At 37.7% G+C, this 23,876-nt stretch overlaps 1 protein-coding gene across 1 annotated transcript in view; it reads right to left on the bottom strand.

The window, feature by feature from the left end:
* SYT10 (synaptotagmin 10) overlaps positions 1-21,108 on the bottom strand; it is a 52,672-nt gene extending 31,564 nt beyond the window's left edge. Inside the window, exon 1 of the mRNA XM_045829723.1 lies at positions 20,505-21,108. Within this exon, the coding sequence (XP_045685679.1) occupies positions 20,505-20,655 (151 nt within the window). The 5' untranslated portion in view covers positions 20,656-21,108. The remainder of the gene's footprint in view (positions 1-20,504) is intronic.
* Positions 21,109-23,876: the final 2,768 nt, after the last annotated feature.

Below are 23,876 nucleotides of genomic sequence, written 5' to 3'. Positions count from 1 at the left end.
AGTTAATAAGATTGAGTAAATGAATAGACAAGAGAGAAGTGACATATCTCTTTTGCAGAAGAACTGCAAACAATTTATGTAGATATTTTGCTCTCAAGGAGGTGGAGCACACATCCTTACTGTGGTGTGGGTTGCGCAGAGTAACTTCCATCCACAGTATAAGGTAAACAGGGGGTAACTTTACAGTGGAGAAGCCTCACCCAGGTTTCATGAGTGATGCGTTGTGTTGATAGTATGTACCCTTGATATAATGTGATGGAAATGACACTTTACCTCTGTGGTCTTCTTCCCCTAAACCTATAACCTGAGTCTCATTGTGAGAAAAATATAAGACAAATTGCAGTAGAAGAGCATGCTACAAAATACCTGACGAGTACCCTTCACAACTGTCAAGGTCATCAAAAATACAATCAAGTCTGAGAAAACTGTCACGGCCAAGACTGAGGATATGTGACAACTAATACAAGAAAATGTGTACTTCCTTCCCAATGTGTCTACACATCCTAAACCATTCTAAAAAGTAAAGTCTATTTTGTAAAAGTAAGTATCCCCCTAACTGCTTCAATTTTCATATCCCTAAGATAAACAAAACTAGCAACCAGTGCTTGTTCTACCACTCTTAAAGTTCTGAGGGTCAAAGAGATTTCCTATAAAGGGAATTTTTTTCTAGATTCAAATAATTTTGTAATATTTTTTACAACTCAGGCTCAGTGTCAAATATGAATCTAATTTCTTTTGTTTGTTTTAAATAAAATGGTTAAGAATATGTTATAGGCTGAGTTATGTCTGTTCCTCTACCCCCCAACCAAATTCGTATGTTGAAGCCTTAACCCTCAGTACCTCAGAATGTGACTGCATTTACAGATAGGGCCGTTAAATTAGTAATTAAGGCAAAATTAGGTCATCTATGGCTGGGCCCTCATCCAGTAAGACCAGTGTCTTTCTAAGAAGAACAGATGAGGACAAAGGCACTCACGGGGCGACCCCGTGAAGACACAGGGAGAAGGCAGCCCTCTACAAGGTAAGACAGGAGGCCTCAGAAAAAATCAAACCTCCCTACACTATGATCTCAAACTGTTAGTTTCCACAACTTGAGGACAGAAGTTTCTGCTGTTTAAGCTACTCAGTCTGTGGAACTTTGTTAGGGCAGCCTTAGAAAACTAATACAGAATAAATATAATTTACTTTAACCACCCCTGTAAATTCAGCAGGTTCTTCCCTTCCCCGGAAATAACCACTGATCTCAGTTGAGTGTGGATCTGTCCAGTCCAGGCACTAATACACAAAAATGTACAAATATGTAAAAATACAGAATTGTTTAATATATTTTACATAAATGGTTTACTGCATATTTCTCCGATTTGCTTTATTCTTTTATTCAGCAATACTTGAATATAACTTCATGTCATTTGAGGTCTGACTTCATCATGGTGAGTATTTAGCTTATGCATGATGTTTTCCTTTTTTTTAATTTTATTTATTTATTTTTAGAGAGGGAAGAGAGGAAGAAAGAGAGAGAGAAAGAAACATCAATGTGCAGTTGCTGGGGGCCATGGCCTGCAACCCTGGCATGTGCCCTGACTGGGAATCGAACCTGTGACACTTTAGTTCAGATGTTTTCCTTTTACAACACAGCTACAATGAGCATCCTTATACCCTCTTCCTTATGCATGTTCGTGAATGTTTCTCTAAGGTAAGTATCTATGAATAGAATTGCAGGGTCATAGCTTATGCATGTACTTAGTTTTATTAGATATTTCTAAAATGTACCCTGGAGTGGCTGTAATAAAAACATCATATGAGTTTGGCAGATCCTACAGTCTCAGAGAAATATTGTTGTGCTTTAGTTTTCCCTGATCGAATGGGGAAATGATACCTTGTTTAAATTTATATTTTTCTGATTGGTAAAATAAAATGGTTCTGTTTAAACTCCTGATTCATAGCTAATGGAACTCTATTCAGAAACTGAAATAATTCCTAGTTTTTATTGCTACTCAATTATAAGGTTAAAAATTAATTTTGACATGCTGTGATACAGAGACATTAATATTTTCCTCACTTTTCAGTTGCTTATTCAAAAAATCTCCATTGAATATATTTTCCATTTATATTCCACTGGTAAGGAATGTGTGACTATTTTTTACAGTTTGTAGTTCACTTTATTTTTACTTTTTATTTTCATTAGTATCATACTTGTGGAAAAGGGTAAAAGCATGAAATTAATGTGCTTCCTGAATATTATATTTTCTTTAAAATTTAATTTTTATTATATTTTTTCCATTACCATTTTGTCTCCTGTTATCTGCCTCTGCCCAGCAATCACCACACTGCTGTCCATGTCCATGAGTCCTTTTTCCTTTTTGTTCAATCCCTCCACCCCCAATAACCCCCTAAATAGCTGTTATCTGCTCTCCATCTATAAATCTGTCTCTATTTTGCCTGTTAGTTCAATTTGTTCATTAGATTCCACATATGAGTAAAATCATATGGTATTTGTCTTTCTCTGATTGACTTATTTCACTTAGCATAGTGTTCTCCAGGCCCATCCATATTGTTGCAAAGGGTAAAATTTTTTTCCTTTTTATAGCCAAGTAGCATTCTGTTGTGTAAATATCCATAGTTGTTTTTTTTTAGTTTATTTTAATCATTGTTCAAGTATAGTTTTCTATCCTTTATTCCCACCCCAGCTCACCCACCCATCCCTCCCCACCTCCCTCCCATTTCCACCCCACCTACTTTTTGTCCATATGTCCTTTATGCTTGTTCCTGTATACCCTTCTCCCTTTCCCCTGAAATTCTCCAGACATTCCCTCCCCTCCCTCCTCTGGTCACTGTCAGCCTGTTCTCTATTTCAGTGTCTTAGGTTATAATTTGCTTGTTTGTTTATTTTGTTGTTTAGATTCCTGTTAAAGGTGAGATCATATGGTATTTATCTTTCACCGTCTGGCTTATTTTGCTAAGCATAATGCTTTCCAGTTCCATAGTTATTTTATCCCCTCATCTATTGATGGACACTTGGGCTGCTTCTATATCTTAGTGATTGTAAATAGCACTGCTATGACCATAAGGGTGCTTATGTTCTTTCGAATTAGTGTTGTGGGTTCCTTTGGCTATATTCCCAGAAGTGGAATCACTGGGTCAAAAGGCAGATCCATTTTTGATTTTTTGAGGTATCTCCATATTGCTTTTCACAGCAGCTGCACCAATCTGCATACCCACCAACAGTGCAAAGGGTTCCTCTTTCCCCACATTCTTGCCAGCACTTGTTGTTTGTTGATTTATTGATTATAGCCATTTTGACAGGTGTGAGATGGTATCTTGTTGTGGTTTTAATTTGTATTTAACTATGTACATTAACTATGCTTTTAAAGTGGAGGAATAAAGATGACAATTATGGTTTCCTAATCTTTATTTTCAGCTCCATTCTACCTGGAAGTTACTGGGTAACTTCTACCCAGTTGGAGCCAAAAGCCAAGATATAAGAAAACTGTGGGGCAATGTGAGGTAGGGGAAAGAAGGAAGTAGTTTTCAGCTATAACCGAAAACTCCTCCCATCTTACTAATGGGGTCAGGCATTAGAGAGCTTTTATTACTCCATCTGCAAAGATTTTATAAAATTCTTTTATAACACTGTTCTGTAGTGATGGGCTTTGGCATTCATAAGGTTATTCTCATCCTAAGAAAAAGCTCTGGAGAAATCACTGACTCCAGTTCCATTTTCCTTATTGCTGACCATTTTCTTTCTAAAATCAATATCTGGTTCTGTCATTTGGGGAACCATAAAACATTTCAACCAAGTCACTTCTGAAAGTGAACACTGTGCTATCAATAATTCCAGGGTAGCATCAAGAAACCAAGTCATGTCCTGGCAATCGAGATATAGTCACCCTAGCACTCTCAGCCTAATAAACTTCCGGGTCACCCCTTAGCCGCCTGGGGCAATCCAAACTTTGCATAGCATTCCACAACATCTTTGTGATTTGACTCCTGGCTATTGACCCAACTTCATTCTTCTGTCACTCCTTACCCTGACTATTCCATTACTTGTGCATGAATTTGTTCAGGCTGTTTCATGTAGTTCCAGTGCATTTTCTTCTCCTATTTGGCTGCCTGGCAAATTTCTATTCATCCTTCAATAATGAGTTATAATAATACCTCTTCCCTGAAGCTCCTCTTGCTCCTTTTATTCTTACAGGCTTTTAAAACACACCCACCACTCTAATGCTAGTATAATAATAATCCATTGGCCTATAATCCTTTGCCCCACACTCTTGGAACCTGATGTGTTTGAAAAATTATTATTTACTTTTGGATATTACAAAGGTAATATAGTATACATTATCTGGGATAACATCAGTAATAAAACATACTAATATATCTATACTGATTAGTTAATACAGAGTGGTATCATTGAAGACTATAAGTAGTTTAAGGTCAGTTCAGGTGAGGTGTTAATACTGAAATGTTGTAAGTTACAAAACAATGTTCAGTTTTTAGGGTTTTGAGGTATAACAATTGCGGGTAAGAGATTGTGGATCTGCACTTATTTTGCTTCTGCAAATATTTCCATATGGCCAATAAACTCACTCCCTAATCCTTCAGCAAAATCCAAATGCACTCACCATTTTATTTTTAGTGTCAGGTATATATCACACAGTCAAAAATGTTTGTGGAGCTACTGAATGTATATATTTTTTGAGTTGTCTGAAAAGACACTCAACGTCTATGGATTTCAACGTGGCCGAATGAATTAAAGTTGACTGATTTGGCCTTCTACTAGTAGAAACCCTTCTACTAGGAAGTTGGTATAACATCTTGTACTCTATAGCAATTTAGACATGAATTCAAAAGTCTGCTCCACTATTGTGTGACTTTGGGTGAGTCATTTAGGTTTTAACAACTTCAGTAAATTAGGGATATTTATTTCACAGGAATGTTGTGAGGTTTAAATAAGAAAATATATTGAAAGTATTTAACACTGTAATGTGCATAATATGTACAACAATGGGTTGAAATTATTATCAATTATCTTTCTTTAAAGAAGAGTAGTGAGGGGAAAAGATATAATGGTATGAGTTGGTATGAATTGAATGGTGGGTCACAAATTAGTAAGAAGAGGAGAGACTCACCTTCTGATGATATTAGGTACCAAAGAGTGAATTTGTTTATAATGGAGACCAACATTTCTAAATAGATGTTAATATTCAGGAAGCTAATAAATAGCATTCCATTTTCCTGATTTTTTTTTGGCACAGGACAACTGAGAGACAGAAACAGTATTCAAGCTGGTAGAAATTAAAGTAATTGGGAATATCACCTTAGGTCTACAGAACGTGGACTTGATAATATATCACCTTGAATTAATTAAACTTACCTATACAGGTATAGGTCTGGCTGGACAACCACAGGTGTTCCCCATTAGGACTTAACCTTGTGAAATTCACTGCATGAAGGAGTACAGAATATTTGTTCCCTGAGGATGTGTAGGATACACCTCAAAGAAAGGGAAACAGCTAAGTCATTTCTCAGGAATGGGAGTGGACCAAGATTCCATGAATATTCCTATCTTGCAGCTCCTTCCATCCAGAAATATAAAGCAAAGGGAAATGTATTTCCTCTCAATAGCAACAAGTGAAAGAGGATGGATTAAATATAATTTTACTTTGAAAAATAAAACTAAGATTATAAAAACAAGCTTCTTGTATTTTATATATTTTACACTGGTTGCAATTATGATTAATCACTAAAATATTTAAAAAGAAAATCTACTATTTAGTACTTAGATCTTTAGGACATTTTTTTTCAATAAAATTTGTTTAAAAAAAAAGTGAATCTGGCTATCAAGAGATTATGGGAGGATTCACAAAGTTATCAGAATGTTTTTAATGATTCTTTTACAATTGTGATTCAACATTTAACCATGACATAAAGAATGTTATGAATTTGGACTCAGTGCAGAAAAAAACAATTAGCCCCAGTAACATTTTAAGTCAATTACTGAAATGGCTCGGTGTACATTTTAGAACTCAATGCTCTGGCTGGGAAGAAGATAAGAATGGAAGTCAGACTAGAAGAGGAGAAACTGGTTCACAGATACAACCGTCATCCACATGCGAGAGTGTGTCCTCTCCAAATGAGGGTTTTTGAAATGGGAGAAAAGATCTGATTGCAGAGATAATCGGGAAGTCAAAGTTGTGGTGAAGGTGTGGGAAGACTGAAGGACAAGAATCTGACACATTGGGAGACAAACAGGATGATGAGGTAAAGAAGACCATGACTTCAGCTTTGGCCTTACTGAGTTTAATGTACCTATGGTGGTATAAGTTGACATTCTGAACAAACTGTTGATTATACATAACTGCAACTCAAGATAAAATCAAAGGGCTTCCTTAAACACAGGAGTCAATCCATGAAAAGAGGATCTCCTCCACAAAATCCTGAGTACACAAATATTTAAAGAACTATAACTTCAAGGAACAAAAAGCCTGCATGCAAAAAAGATAGATAAAGAGTAGGAGTATTAAAATGTGTTTAATACAGGTCAATGTGTTTTCATAAAAGGTTGGAGAAGAATATTTTGAGGGTTGACAGGTAACCATTAACTTTAACAAATACATCTCTAGTGAATTCAATGAGACTAGTGAAACAAAAGAAGTGTTAACTAGATTAATGTGGTTTAATTAATGAATGGGAGTGAGGCAGTAAATCCTGTGAGAGTAGTTTCTTTAGGAAACTGGATTTAGAAAAAGGCAAGGGTGAGAGCAACAACTAGGATAGCACATGGAGTTGATGAAGGTGTTTTTAGTATGTGTAATGCTTAAATATGATTTAAAACTTATGGGAATAAATGAGTAGACAAAAAGATAGGAAATTAAGCACAGTGAATAATAATGAAGTCCCATAAAAAGTGAAAATGGATGGAATATGAAGCAAAGGTAAGGGAATTGGATCACTTCTTCCTTTGTAAGAAAAGGAGGATAGTTCTGGAATGAGGTAAGTTTACAGGTCTTTGGGTAGGAAGTTAAGTAAATTCCTGTTTGTATTTACTCTACAAAATAGGAGTTAGGGTTGACTGCTGGTTTTTTGGGGTTATTTGGGAACAGTTTGGAATATTTAAGTAGAGTGGGAAAAGTGTAAAATAGGAACTGTAGGAAACAAAAGAAAACTGAATAGGAAAAAACAGAATGTCTGGTCAGAATTGAAGTTTCTTTTGAAATTTGAAACTAATATAGTAATATTAGTCTGCCCGGTTTTAAAATCATCTAATTATTCAGATGTTTGGTGTAAGGATAGAGAGATGGATGGATTTGCCCATGAATGAGGTCCCTTCTGCCCCAGGAGAATGTGATAAACCTCAAAGGAGAAAGTGATTGTAATGATGAGGGATGCATTGTAAGTATGATGCCATATTTTGTTCACACAAAATTCACAGAGAAGTAAAAAGGTGAGTGTTTTGAAGTTTCTAAATGAGAAAAATGAAATCAGAGAAGGTTTTGGTTGTGGGTTGTAACATCTGAATTTATAATTCTAAGACAATATTTTTCAGTATAATAACAAGTATTTGGGCATGATCATGAAAGAAAAGAGAAAAGGTGGAGAAGGGAAGATCACTGGAGGGAAGGGGCCAACCATTGGGAGGCCAGGGTGATGCATATGAACAACTTGCCTTTTCCATATAGACTCTGAAGTCACCCAGTGCATTGGGCTGACTTGATGAGTAGGACTATCTAGCTCAAATTTTTAATATCTTTGGATAATTACCATATTTTGCCATGTAAATGCACACCCATATTTTTGTGTGCATTTTACATGGGAGTATTATACCTGTTATTATATCCATGGTATATAATCAATATACTCATGTATAGTGTACATCCTTAGTTTTCCCTAAAAAAATTGGGCAAAAAAGTGAGCATTACAGACAGCAAAATGTGGTAAAAAGAACGGATTGCATAACATTCATCCTACTATATCTTGGTAAGATGAAGAGTTAATAAAATTTACAAAAATTAGATTAGGCTATATGATAATTAAGTTTAAAATTGCTAGAACTCTGGTTTGATTATGTGCATATGCATAATCAGTGCTCTACCACTATCTATTTATCTGTCTGACAGTATATTGCTGACTCATCTTTTTTTCTGTAGAAATCACACTCTTTTATCATGTCTTAATATCTTGAATAAAGTGACATAGTTCTGGAAAACTGAGAAAAGATCCTTTTCATAAAAAAAAACAGAGTAAGACTAAAAAGCCAATTCCTCAGAAGTTTTTAGTAAAGCAGAACTTTACTAAAGTCTGTAGAACCAGGCCATAAAATTTGCATGGTCCTACTCACTGTGGTTTGTGAAAACTGTTAGTTTGAATTACCCACTACTCATGCAGATGGCTATTATTGCACAGAAAATCACAGACCAATTGGCATGCTCTGAATTCTCAATCACCACTGCTTTAGTTGATACTCTTGTCTGTGCTTTCTGTATCATATTCTTTAAATTTTAAAATGCTAGTAAATTCTGAAAATGTACAAAAAGGTGATTTCTCATAATTAATCATAAATTGTAATTTCATTCACAGATATTCCAAACCTTTTATTTCTTTGGTGGTTTCCCATTGCTGCCTGACCACAGACAAATTGTATGGCATAATTCTGCAGAGAAAGAGGGGGAATGAAACTTAAATCAAAGTAAAACTTCTATTCAAACTTAAATCAAAGTAAAACTTCTGTTCTAAGCAAGCTTCTTCAGGGAAGTTGAGGTAAGCTGCCTCTAAGATGAAAATTACTTTTGAAGGTAACTTGTCTATACTACTCACACAATACAATGTCTGTCCAGAATGTATCCCACAATGTAATATGAAAAATAGAGACATTTATTGAAGAAGATATAAGATACAAGAAACACTGTCCACAAGACAATAATGCCTCAGTCTCCTTCAAAGTAGGTACCCTGGGACCTCACACAGTGTTCCCAGTGTCTCTTCCACTGTTGAAAACACTACAAAATCCTTTGTTGGAATCACCATCAGCTGCCTTGTCATATTTTCCTGGATCACATCAACAGTCTAAAATCTCTTCCCTTTCAAAAGCAATTTTTGTTTTAAGAAAAGCCAGAAGTCACATGATGCCAAATCTGGGCTGAAGGGGGTCTGAGTCACTTGGGTGATTTGATGTTTCACCAAAAAGTCTGCATGAGACATGATGCATGAGTGGGCACATTGTTGTGATCAAGCTGCCAATCACCAGTTGCCCATTGCATAGCTATTTTCATCGTATTGCATATCTCAACCAATGAAGAATATTGAGGTAGTACTCATTAATTGTTTGGCCCAGAGAGGCATGCTGATGATGGACAACACTTTCCCAATAGCAAAACACAGTTAACGTGCTCTTGATCTTGCTGCGACTTTGCCAAGCCTTCTTCAGGCTTGGAGAATCCAACTTCCATTGGGATGACTAGGCCTTCATTTCTGGATCATGGCCATATACCCAGAATTTGTCTCCAGTTATGACCTTCTTGAGGAAATTTGGTTCATTGGTAGTGTTTTAACTCAAGTCATTAGCAACTGCAGCACAATGTTCCTTCTCTGATCTGATAGCAGAAGCTTTGGAATGAATTTTGTCACTACACGTTTCATGCCAAGATCCTGTGTCAAAATCTTGGACACAGTAGTTTTTGAAATCCCCAGGTCAGCTTCTAGTTTTTACAATGTCAGTTGCTGATATTTGTTGATTGTAGCCTGTACACATTCAACATTCTCAGGTGTTCTGCTTGTTGCAGGCCTTTCAGAATGTGGATCACTTTCAACAGATTCTTGACCATCTTTGAAGCATTTATTCCACACTTTTATTTGTGCTGCACTCATTATATTATCCCTGAAAGCCTTCTGAACCATCCACATAATTTCTGTGGAGCAATGTTCAAGCTTAACACAAAATTTGATGCAGATCTGCTGCTCTACTCACTCAGTCATTTTGAATGCAGTGGCCACACAGTATACATGTTCACTCAATAGTATCTACTAACCCCACTGACTAGTACAATGAAGCTGTCATTGTTCATGCATGAGAATTCCAGTCCACTTTCCTTGGCTGACAGGTTATATTGCTGTCATGCAAACTGTTCTCATTGTATATTTTAAAATTTTCTTATTTTTGTATATTTTTATTGATTATGCTATTACCATTGCCCCATTTTTTTCTCCTTTATCCTCCTCTGCCCTGCACCTCTCTTCCCTCCAGAATGCCCTCCCTTGCCACCCCTCCCCCCACCCCGCTTAGCTCATGTCCATGGGTTGTACACATAACTTCTTTGGCTTCTCCATTTCCTATACTATTCTTAACTTCCCCTCTCTATTTTGTACCTACCAATCATGATTCTTATCCTCCATTCTCCTTCTTCTCCTTGCCTGCTGATGACCCTCCTGTGATGTCCATTTCTGTGATTCTGTTCCTGTTCTAGTTGTTTGCTGAGTTTGTTTTTGTTTTTGCCCTTTTTTTAAGTTCAGTTATTGACAGTTTTGAGTCTGTTGTCATTTTACTGTTCATAGTTTTTTATCTTTTTCTTAGATAAGTCCCATTAACATTTCATGTAATAAGGGTTTGGTGATGATGAACTCCTTTAACTTGATCTTATCTGGGAAACACTTTATGTCCCCTTTCATTCTAAATTACAGCTTTGATGGGTAGAATCATCTAGATTGTAAATCATTGCTTTTCATGACTTTGAATACTTCTTTCCAATCCCTTCTTGCCTGTGAGGTATCTTTGGAGAAATCACCTGATAGTCTTATGGACACTCCTTTGTAAGTAAGAGTCTCTTCTTACCTTTAGTCTTGTGTAATAATGTGTCTTGGAGTGTTTCTCCTTGGATCCAACTTCTTTGGGACTCTCTGAGCTTCCTGGACTTGCATGTCTGGTTTCTTTGCCAGATTGGGGAAGTTTTCCTTCATTATTTTTTCAAATAAGTTCTCAATTTCTTGCTGTTCCTCTTCTTCTGGCACCCCTGTGATTCAGATGTTGGAACATTTAAACTTGTCCCAGAGGTTCCTAAGCCTCTCCTCATTTTTCTGAGTTTTAGTTTCTTCATTCTGTTCTGGTTGAATGTTTATTTCTTCCTTTTGTTCAAAACTATTGATTTGAGTTCCAGTTTCCTTCCTTTCACTGTTGGTTCCCTGTGCATTTTTCTTTATTTCACTTTGTATAGCCTTCACTTATTCCTTTATTTTGTGACCATATTCAATCATTTCTGTGAGCATCCCAATTACCAGTGTTTTGAATTCTGTATCTGATAGATTGTCTATCTCCTCATCTCTTAGTTCTTTTTCTGGAGTTTTGATCTGTTCTTTCATTTGGGCCATATTTCTTTGTCTCGATGCACCTGTCACATTGTAAGGGGCCAAGCCTTAGGTATTCACCAGGCCAGGGCAACCCACTTCCATGCAGTGTGGAGCTGTACATGCGGGAGGGGTCTCAGGGGGAATAATGACTGTTGCTTGTCTCTCACCCCTCTTTTGGTCACTTCCTTCACTTCCCACAAACAGATTGTGCCCTTTCAGGTGCTGAGTCCCAGGTGGGTGGCCTAGTGTACTTTCTAGGATCCCGTGGGCCCCTCCAAGGGATTCTCCTGTGAGACTGGGAGTTTCTCTTGCCTCCATAACCCCCACAGATTTTTAGAGCCAGAGATTTTGAGGCTTTAGTTTCCTGCACTGGAATGCTGGACTGTGTAGTCTGTCTCACTCCCCAGTTGTTTCCCCCATCTTATCTGCATGTGAATGTGGCATATCCCAGTCTGCCAGCCACCACTTTATTGAGAGTCTTCTGCCCCAGTTTCCTGTCTCTGCTCCTCCTGCCAGTCTGGATGAATGTTTCTTTAACTCCTTGGTTGTTGGACTTCCATACAGATCAATTTTGGCAGTTCTGGCAGTTCTGGTTGTTTTTGAATTGGTTGTTATACTTCTTTTGGTTGTGTAAGGAAGTGAAGCATACCTACCTACGCTTCCATTTTTGGCTCAAAGATCCCATTTTCATTATATTAACAATGGCTTAACTTTTTCTGGACAGACCTTGGTATTATTATTATAATAGGACATAGTTTTGATTTCTATAATAAGGACCAAATTAACAGGGATTTAAACAAGACAGAACTTTCTTTCTTGCTCATGTAACTAACTGCCCCAACATAAGCAGGCTAGGGCATGTACATTAATTTGAATTTATCTGGAATCTTGATTTCTGCTATATTTTTGCTTTGTTATTCAAAGGGTTTTGCCTTCTCCTTGAAGTCCAAGATTGCAAGCCACCATGTCCACATTCCAGGCAACTGTTAGAAGGAAGAATAACAAAGGAAAAGGGACTATGAGAGACTGCCCTTTCATTTTAAGGGCCCAACCTGGAGGAAGTGCACATCATTGCAACTAATGTTATAATGGACGGAACTTAGCCATATGGATGCATCAAACCACAAGGGAGGCTGAGAAAAGTTGTCCTTTTTAAGTTTTTCATAAAAGTTAACTCTGCCACATGCCACTTGAAAAGGAAGAATTCCAATCTGTGAAACAGTAGGGGAAAGTGAATACTGGGAAACAACTAGCAGTCTCTTCTCCATCTTCAAATCCAACATATTGCCATTCAATGTACTTATCCTTGACACAGTGCCTTTCACAGTTTCCATTTTAATTGTCTTGATTTTTGCCTTTCTTTTGAATTTCAGTAAATAATAAAAACGATATTAATTTGGTATCTGATTATAAAATCCATATTTTAAACATTGTAACTTTCTGAAATTAGAATCCATATTAATGACTTGTTACAATCATAAATAGCCAGGAAGTAATGGCATCACAGTTGTCTCTGTCTATGCATGCATCAGTGGAAAATTATTACCACTGAAAGTCACAGAATGAATCAGTGGCTTCGAAGAAAATAACTGGAGAGAAGAGTGAAGCATACCCTTAACTCTTTAAGTCAAACTTTTGTTGGGATTGGGTGGGGAGTGTGTCAGATGAACTTGGCAACATTGCCCACATTCCATGTAATTGTCCAGTGAGCTTTGGAGCACAACACTGATAGACTTTTTAGGTTTTACAAATTCTTTTAAGGAAAAAATGCATTATTAACCTTCATCACAGCACTCTTAATGGCATAGAGTCCAATAATGAGTAGAATAACAAAGGCATCACGAGTTCTGAATCAAAATGCCATTCAGAAGAATCAAACTCAGAACTTGAAAGTTACTTTAAGCCATTTATTTATCTTGTTCTTTATGTTTGGACAAGAGTGATATATAATTTTAAAAGTGGTATTTCCATATGTATAAAATAAAAATTCCATGCCATAAAAATGTGTCAAGTCTTTAATTGTCAACACTCCATTTTCCTTGGTACCATATAACATAATGGTGCATCTCACAATCAATAGCATCTTAGAGTCAATCAAAGGTGGTGTCCCTATATGGTATTCAGATATCCAAACTTATAGCAAAAGTTTTTATACTGAATAAATAATTTATAATCAGTGCTTGTATACTAATAATATATTTAAGTTAATTTGATCAACTATGCACAGCATTTCATTAATGGCACCAGTACATTTTACTATCTGGAGCAGTAGCTTCCACAAAGTAAGTCCTCAATAAGTAGTTGTTGAATGAAGGCATGATGCCAAAGCCGCCTCTCATATATGTTAACAACTCATACTGAAACACATTAGAAATGATAGTAAGCTCTTCAATAGTTATGTTGATTACTTCTGTAAATATATGCCTTTTGAAACAGAATTATGGGGATGATGAAGGCTGAGGAGAAAATAATAGTCCCACTGTCCAATTAAAATAATTCTGCTGTATGAACAAATGGACATTTACAAGATTTAAAAAATTGACTGTGATTTTTTCTATTCAATAATAGAATGTTAAATTAGACAGTAGATCATAACACACTTTGGGATCTACCAGAGTGAAAAAAAATACTGATTATTTTCAGTTGCTCCCCACCTCCTGCCCCAACCAGCCCAGGATGAGCCTACCTTTCTAGCTCTGAGCCCATTAGAGCACAATTCCAATTTTATGTAGTGGGTTTTTTTTTTCTAATAGTCTACATAAGTCATGTTAATGTCAGCTCTCACAGCTTCAGTGGCCACTTAGGATATTGAATGCTATGAGAAAGAGAAAAGCTATGGCATGAGGGAATAACAAGAAGCCATCTCTTGAGTCAGGGATTCTGTTTCTATACTTGGCCAGTGTTGGGTAATCCACCAATAGAGGAAATTTGTATTGTACAAATTAGAAACAAGTAAAATAAATTATTGACCTTTCATAATAAGACTCCCTGTAAAGAGATCTAGGTTTCTTTGACACATTCATAATAATTTATACTTTGGAGCCTTTAAATAGATCATTTTCAGCTCTTTTCCACTATAATTGTCTGTCTTCAATGCTCATTCTAAATTTTAATAAAAATATGGACTGTTAATTACTTAAATTAGATAGCCAAAATATGGTAGGAAAATAAAACAAATTACATTTTAAGGTATTATTTTTCTAATTAAAAATTAACAAAAACAGCCCTGGCTAGTGTGGCTCAGTCGGTTGGAGTGTTGTCCCATAACTAAAAGGTTGCAGGTTTGAATCCCCGTTCTACGGGCATACAGGAGGCAACCAGTCAATGCTTCTCTTTTGCACTGATGTTTCTCTCTCTCCCTTACTCTCTCCATTCTTCTCTCTTTGAAAGCAATAAAAAAAATCCTTGGGTAAGGATAAAATACTTGTTTTAAATTAACAAAAACAATTTAACAGGTAATTTAATATCTGCTTTCATTATGGGCTTTTTTATGAACACATAAAAGGAGTTATCTTTATATGAGTTCAAAGCTGTGCATTTAAAATGCACTAAAATCATACATGAGATTTTACTGTTGAAATAAATCAATCATATTTGGCAAAAAAATATGAATAAACAGTCGTGTACACTTAAGTGCATATACATGCATATAATCAAACAAAAAACGAACATGAACATTGTATCTTACATTTGGATGACAGCAAATCTAATTAAGAAAGTGTGGGGTTTGGGTCATAATTACACACTGGGAAATTTTATTGATATCTTAGGATATACCACTAATTACAGTCAACAGTATAATAGTTAAGAGACTATCTTTACAAACATTTGTTCCAGCTCCCTTTATCACTGCAATGTCCCCAGGTTCTCTTCTTATTCGCACTTTTTGTTGACTCTAAGGAGCCCTGGGTTTGTTCTTATCTCAGCTCTATCACTAATTAGTTGTGATGTGAGGAGAAGTTGCTAAGTTTTCCTATGTTAGTTTTCACAACTGCAAAACAATGATTTCTAGTTCTAACTGGAATTACTAACAGAAATTTGAATAATGATATTTTCCCCACTTTCTACTTGAGCAAACTAACAGGCTTTCCTTTTACCATTGTAAATGGACATATTAAACAGACATTTCCACTTTACTAGAACTTCAATAAATTTAATACATTTATTGTGCAAATCAAATTTAGTCATGGTGTTCACTGCTTTCTCGTGAATAATATTGCTTGTTATTTTCTAGCTTTTAAATGCCTCAAGTACTCTAATTTCTGTCATTGTCACAAACTAAATATTTTGATGCTTATGTACATTGAATACTGTATAGAAACTGGAGACACAAAGATACAATTATATATAATTTATTTACATAATGGATTTGGAAATTATTACATAACACCCATAATTTTATAAATAAGGAAATTTGAGGCTTCTTGAGGGTAATTCATTGATTCAATTACTCATTCTTTTATTCATTCAATAAATATTTGTTGAGATTCTATTGGGAGCCACAGATTTTTCTAAGCAGTGAGAATGAAACAGTAAACAAATGACTGACCCCAAAGAGCTTATATTCTACTGACTTAATGTGTATATCATCAGTAGAATAAAATGTAAATCAAGAAGAACACAATTATGTTTTCAAATATAAATCATTTTAATCAGCATTGGAACTTTTATTAAACATTTATGATAATGTTTGTTTTCTGCCAGAATTTTATACAAGCAAAACTTGTAATGAATGCAGATATACTCTCAAAGTGAATATTTCTTCTCATAAAACCAAATTACAATGATGATGAGGTTTCAAAGAAAATGTGAATAAAATGGATAGCTGTACACTTCATATATAAAATCATTCCTATAAAAATCAGAGTTCAGAGATTAACTACTCATATAAAGAAGAAATATAGATCTTAATTTATTATAAGAGAATATAAGAGAATATTCTTATTATATAAGAATATATAAGAGTGCTAATACTGACAAAATATTGATGTTTCAGAATTAAGAATATTAGATGCTTGCTGGGATGTTTGGCTGTTGAAGCTAGTTGTCCACTTGTCTAGAGAAAATGAGTCCAAGCACAATGTGTATTGATGAGCTAGCAAAAATGGGACCAGAAAGAGCAGAACCTGCCCATTATTCAGTGGGGTGACAATGGGGAGACAGGGAAAAATCCTCTTATACATCCTTCTTCAAAAGGGTCTATACTGATGAATTTATTGTGGTTTAGTTACTGTTTTCCAAACCTATAAGGCTCAGGGAAAAATTCCCACTATGTTTTTAAACTGTAATTATTTGTAAAATAATTAGAATCCATAAAACTCAGCAGTACTGTGATATAAAAATTACAGATGAGTATTCATTGCTTTGTAGAGAAAACTTATGAAGCCCCCTTACTCATTTTAAGCCCTTATGAAAGGACTTAAAATGCCTTAATCACACAGGAAAATTATGATGTAATTTAAAAAATTTTATGTAGTCACCTCTTTTCTTAATAATTAACTTCAATGAAATTCTTTGCCATTTGCCTACTCAATCCCACATCTAAGAAACTGAAGAACATGTATGAATTTAGAAGAATTTGTTTAAATATTTATTTTAGAAATTTAAGCTTCAAATTAAAAGTGTAAATGCAAAACTTAAAACACTCATGTATTATATGTTTATTTAAAATATTTAAGTTAAATTATATCTATATAACTGTGATGTGACTATGAGTTAAGTGGGTTCGATTAGCTATATGATTTATGAAGTCTGCCTTTCAAACAACATAGTTTCTTTTTTTACTGTTGTTCAGGTACAGTTGTCCCGCCTTTTTCCCCACTGCTCTCCCCTACCCTGCCCCTCAACTCCCACAGTCAATCCCTCCCATTGTCCATAACCATGAGTCCTCTATTCATGTTCCTTTGTTTGCCCCTTTCCCTTCTTCTTATAACATGTGTCTTAAAACCTCGTTAGCATTTGGATATGGAGCAGCAATTAAAGACTGATGGGAAACAAGCCCAAATCCAGTCTAAAAACTATTACATCTATTTAGTCACAGTATATCTGAGAAATAACATTTGAGACCAATATATTGTTTTGCATTTTTCCTAAGTAATCTAGTATTAAATCATATTGTGCATTAGATTATTCAGTGAGTGACTTCTTTAAGGGGAGGGAGAGAATCAGTGGTAAAAAGATTGCAAAAACTTTCTAGTATACTAGTGATGTTGACATCAATAACATCTTTAACAAACTACTACAAATGAGTGAATTAACTAGTGTTGGCAGCTGCATGGCAGTCTAAGTCTTCACAAATTTTATTGCAATATGGGATTGGTCGACTTAATTGGTAGCTCCTCAAGGTCAATACCACGGCTGATGTTTCTGCCACTATGGTCAAGAGGATGGTGAAGCTTGCACTTTGTTGGCATTGTAAAAACTGGCAGAATAATGTCTTATTTATATATGTGATTCATAAGTTCTTTAATGTAGATTGACTTTAATTGCGATTACCTCAGTTTCTCTTCCTCTACCCTGATGTGAAGGAATCTAAAAATATACACAATCTGGAAGCCTGCAATTGTCACTGCAACCCTAGAGTAACTGACACCATCTGGGCAGTGCTGATTAACATTCAAAGTAAATAACCACTGTACCATTCACTGTCCACCTCCTCCTACCAGTAACATGCTTCCCATTAAACAAACAGTGAGTGGAAGGATCACCTACTGAAAGTGTTATTTTGGGATCTATAATAAAGGGCATGAGTGTGTAAATGAAAATACATGAAGCTGAGTGGCTAGTTCATACAAAGACTTGGTAAATAATATTAGAATCCACTTACCAGATATTCAGAGTTTATTTGCCAATTAAAGTATTTTACTTCTGTTGCAGATTTACAAATGGAAAATGTAATGAAGTCTTGTGCATCTTTATATCTCATATACAGCCTAGTTGAGGGTGTTGTCTAGTGATAGTCATTGAATATATATACTCATATATTAAATCAAATACCACATTTGAATAGTATATATTTTCCCTCCCCCTTAGGGGAAAATGTCCATATATTTTTGTTTTAGGCTAACCCCCTTTCTTCTTTGTTCCCAAGGGAAAGTCCAAAGGGAATTAGGATGACAACTATTTTTTGTAGTGCTTAGTGTAAGCTCAGAACCCTTTCTATGATTCATATACAGTACTGTGTTTTACCCTAGGCTGACAGAGTTGTACATTTACAAAGGTTCAGGAGATAGTACTATTTGGTTTCCAAGCTTCACAAATTTTCTGCATTACCAGCAGTCAAGACCCAAGAAACCACTACTTGGTGTATGATTGCAAAGAGTGGAGGAGAGGGAGAAGTTAGTATATCTCTCCACAGCACCAACTGTTAAATGACCAAGAAAATAGGTCTTTAAATTTAAATAGTCTCATTTCTTTCACTGTATCCTTTTCTCTGAGTCTTATCTGTAGCATGCATGCCACTAAAACAGTTCAGAAGAGTTTAGCCAATATCACCACAGAGGACTTCCCTGTCACACTATTTTGACAGCTTATCTCATGCTTAGCAATCACACACATGACATGCATGTATGAGATGTTCACCCAGTTGCTTCCTCTAATAGCTGAGGTTCATATATTCCTAGGAATTTAATACCTACTGAACAAATGGAAAAGACTTTGGTTGTGGTTATTACACAGTCACAAAGTATCTAAGTTTTCGTACTTGGACAGCAGCAATTATGCATCACTGCTCTGGGGCTCAAGGAGAAGCGTCTCCCAGGTTCTGTTAAGTGCACACTGAAGCTTCTCTTGGTCCTTGTTACCTGGAATCAGAGAATTTGAAAATCCTGCAGACCTTCCATTTAAATCAAATCTCGTCCCACTTCCATCTCCTCTCCCTTTGCTTTTGGTGGTGTTCGTGGTGTGCTTGTGGGAGAGCAGTCACTAAGGTGTGCTCTCCTGGCCTCCTTCCCAGCACACCGGGATCTCTGCAGTTGCTCTTGTCCTGAGCTTAGCGGTCCAGCTCTTACTTGTTGCCCTGGCTACTCGCAACGCAGAAAGCCCCGCCAGGAAACCAATGACAGGAAAGCAAAGGGGGAAAAAACAAGACCCTCCAAGAGCAATGGAAACCTTTCAACCCAATGCCACAAATTCCCGTAACTTATGTTTATCTCTCAAAACAAGTGACTCTCACAGGGGACTCATGATACCCTGAGGACCACAAATCCAGAGTCCGTCTGTCCTCTGTGAACAGCACACCAGCTGCACAAACCATTGCGCAGGTGGTTGAAACCCTTGCCCGAAAGAGTGACCAAAAGAGATTCTAAGACGGTCCTTTCCTCCCCGGCTTTCTCTTGAGAGAAATCAGCCACCTGAGATTTCTTTCCGCCTCCACAGCCGCTGTCCTCTTCCTTCCCACCCCATTTCTTTCCAAGTTTCCTGAAGGGGTAGGAATTTGCCTGTATGTCGGGGTGTGTATGAGAGCATGTGTGTGGAAGGATTTACAACGTTTTCCTTCTCTTCCGCTTACTCTATATTTGTCCTGAGCCTTAGCTGTCGCCTAAAGGATAACCAATAATCCCTGCCATTTTGCCAACGTTGTCACGAAGCCCTAGAAAATCATCTATGTTCAAGGGTTTTGGAAACTGCCAAGTGCTCAACAGGTTGCAGCTCCGAGTTACCTCTTCCCGGGTTCCTGGCTTCCAAGGCCAAGGCAATTCCATGTGCAAGGTAGTTCTTGGCATCCAAGCACTGATTGTCTGGCCCGGCCCCTTCCCCAAGCCCGGGACCCCCAACCCGCGACCCACGGGACAAAGTAGGGCAGCCCGAGTCCCACAGGCGAGCGGTTCCCACGCCGCCGCCAGCGCTGGCAGCTCCACTCCGGAGGGAGACGCGAGGCGTGGGAGTGCGCGGCGACGGGGTGCGGAAGCCAGGGAACGAGACGGCGGGCAAGGAGCAGACCAGAGAAGTGGAAGAAGCCAGCGGATGGAGATTCGGAGACAACACTCGAACAGTCTGCGCTCCAAGTAGCCAGCTGCTGAGTGGGAGGAAGGAGCGAGGTAGGAAGGCGCAGCACGCTAAAGATGCCCCCAGCGCCGCGCGGGAGGCGCCGGACCCCGGAGCTTGGAGGGGAGCGCGCGGGGTCCCGGTGGAGCTCGCGGACGCGAGCGGAGCTCTCCCCTACTTACCTGTGCTGCCGGCGCCCTGGCTGCTCCTCTCCGAGGAGATGATGCCCGAGCACTTCTCCCTCTCCACCCGGCCGGCGAAACACAGCTCGTTGATGATGTGCAGCGCCTTCTGGCACAGGGTGCTCACCCGGTCCTTCTTTTGGTAACTCATGGTTTGGCTTCTTTTTCCACAATTGACCTTCCCCTCCCCTTTCCTTTGGTTCTAGGCTGCCCGCCTTTGCGCCCTAAGCCATATCACTCTCCCGGAGACTTTGGCCGGAGAGCGCGTGGCCGAGAGGCAGCAACTCTTAGGAGCCCCAAATTGGCCCCATGGCAGGAGCCGAGGGAGCAGGGGAAGGCAGAGAGGCTGGGCGGGGACCCACGCGAGGTGGCAGCGGTGAGGCTTGCGCCAACTCTCGGCCGCGCGTGCGAGCCGAGGCGAGCTGCCGAGAGAACCCCGGTATAGAGTGGGGAGGAGACGGGGAGACAGAATAAAGCCAAAGCCTTCGACTAGCAAGAACGGCCCCCTCCCCTTCCCAGCGCTTTTGTATTTCTGGCGGGTGCCTGACGCGGCGCATCCAATCGCAGCTCGGCGCGGGTCCCGACCGCTCGCCCTGGAACGCGCTGCGCCCTTTCCGCAGTCTGCTGGCGACGGGCTTGGTACTCGGGGTGGGGTGGGGATGGCCGGGCACCTGTGCTTGGTCTCTCTGCTGAGGCCCGCGGTGCTCGTCTTAATTCGCAGCTGGGCGGAGAGATCTCGGTTTTCTTTGAACTTTTCCCAGACTCAGCCCACCCCCTCCCCAACCCTGGAGTCCCTTCAACTTCACAGCAGATGGGTGCTTTCTCCCCATCTACTTTAATGAAACGTCATTCCAACGGAAGACAAATGGAAAAAGTTACATTTTAAAAATGTATGGATGAACAACCAAAGCAGACGTCCACAGAAGGAAGAAAGACGTCCCCGGAAAGCATTTTAAAATGATTTCTAACGATAATGGTTTAGACAAAGTATTTAACATGAGAGGTCTTTATGTTACTAGTAGTGAAATTCACCAGTTTTTTTTATGCATAAATGCAGTGAATAGGCAAATTTTAATTGATTGCTTTTGATTTTGTTAACCTTCTTAAGAGGTCACAAAACGAAATGCGTTATTTGTAGTAATAGTCTGAATTCTGTCAATCCGTAATTGGCGATTGAGAATGCACCAGGTGACTCCCTTTGTCACTTCTGCAAGTGAGTTCAATACCGAAAAGGCGAGGCGTGGGTAGGAAAGGGGTAGAGGGTTACGTTAAAATCTATCACAGGCACTTCTGCCTAACCTTGCAGGGATTACTTTCAGTTCTTTATCTCAGTCTGTAAAATGAGGCTCTTGGACTTTCCTGTTCTTGTAATTTTTAAATATAAATGGGTGCAAATTATTATGGAGCTAAAGCTACAGAATAATGTTACCACAAAGAACACATACCACAAAGTTACAGCAAATGCATTTACATTGTTTTAAAATTGGTTTCAGGCAGAGTTCAACCCATATTATAACTTGGGGATTGATTTAACCTTTAATTAGATGAGGATTCTTTATTTTTGATATGGAATATCCTGAACTTGTTAGCATCTTTTTATTAGTAAAATAGGTAGACTTATTTTAAACTGCCTGGAAGTTTATGATAAATTATTTCCTCTGTAAGGACACGGTGGCAAAGCTAACTATAAATATTAGACATAGCATCTCAGTAGGTAAGCATTCATTAGCTGAATCATTTTGACCTGATTCATAGGACAATTGGTAACTACGACTATTTTTATCATGAATTAAGACAAACTAAAATCCACAGGCTTCATTTGCTTTTGTTTTTTCTGCACATTGTCTTGGGTGTTTTTTAGATCAGGTTGACTAAGGAAATACTTTCACTGTCAATTAAAAAACATTAAATATCTGCCATATGTTTGAAGTGAAGTAACACACCTTAATAAGGCCCTTTCCAACCGTCCTGGCTCTCCAGTCCTCCACAACCCAGACAGTCCCACAGAAAGCAACCTGCCGTGCAGTGCTGTGCTCTGTATTTGCTGTGCGAACAAACTGTTGCGTGGGAGGACCAAATGAGTACCTTCTACTCCTTACAGACTCTCATTGCACAAGTGGAGTAATGCAGCAGTTCTGTCTGATAGGACCCTCTTATGTTTGATTTCAGTACTAAATATTAAGTAAACACATTCTGAAAATAACTTTCCTGGTATTTGCATATGTTGCTCCTGGCCTGTTGCTACTCTAACTACTGTTTCCACCACAAGCAGACTTAATTTCGTGTGGATATTCATTAATTTTTCTGATTTTATTTGAAATATTTTGGCTCTCATCTAAAATTAATACTGTGAGGTTTTGAATTCTTCCCCTGTTCTTTAGACCATCTCGTAGTTCATTAGCTGGTCACTCAAACCAGTTTTTCTTACTACTTACTAACAGCTTAGTAAGAGTTTTAGGAAATATCGAAACTGCATTCAAGATCATTTTTTTCAGTAATGTAGAATAAGATGACAAGAATTTCAATCCATAATCTTTAAAAAAATGCCAATTATTTCAACTAGCAAGAGCCTACCTAACAAGTAAGCCACACAGGACAGGTTTGCATATGCCTCCCCACCCACACTTTGAAATTGCTTAAACAGTAAAGGAAGGGAAAGCATGTTAGACGTACATTTATTGAGCACAATTTGCTGTGTGAAGTGCTATATGAGGCATTGTTAGTCGAAAAATATAAGCCATAAGGGTCTCTGTCACAACTTCCTTCTGATGACCTCTGGGTTATGTAGAGGAAGAATTGGATTGGAGGGGAAGAACCTAAGAGAATTCCCTTGTGAGCTAACCCAGCCTCTTGAATGATAACTTTGGACATTCATTTCCCTGCTTGCTCAGTCCTCTTCGAATTCTTACTTTCTCTCCTTCCGGTGCCCCTGCCCCTCGCAACATCTGGAGGGGTGGGATTTATCTCCTTAAGCAGAGATAATTCCTAGAGTAAGGGGAATTTGGGAATCATTTCTGAGACTATAATTTCCAATATTAACCCGCAAGACAAAAACTAATAGGGTGGGTAAATAAGGAAATCTCAAAACAACTGAGCTTGGTTAGGATGATGACCAATGTTAAATTTTAATACTGGGGACATTAAAATGTTAATGAAAATTATCATTATAACTAAATATATTATTATATCTAAAATAATTATTATATACAATATAAGTATTATTATAATGACATTGTTTTATTTTATTAAGTATAAAATTATTGTGTTTTATATTTATTAATATAATAAAGTATAACATTTTATTAATATTTTAATATTAACAACAATATTTTTAGCTAAAAAAATCCCTACCTTCATTCTCTGTGTTCTATA

The sequence above is a fragment of the Phyllostomus hastatus genome, unplaced genomic scaffold (genome assembly GCF_019186645.2).
Source record: "Phyllostomus hastatus isolate PE091 unplaced genomic scaffold, TTU_PhHast_1.1 phas_scaffold_93, whole genome shotgun sequence".
NCBI classification, from domain to species: Eukaryota; Metazoa; Chordata; class Mammalia; order Chiroptera; family Phyllostomidae; genus Phyllostomus; species Phyllostomus hastatus.
This window is presented reverse-complemented; position numbering and strand designations above follow the sequence as displayed.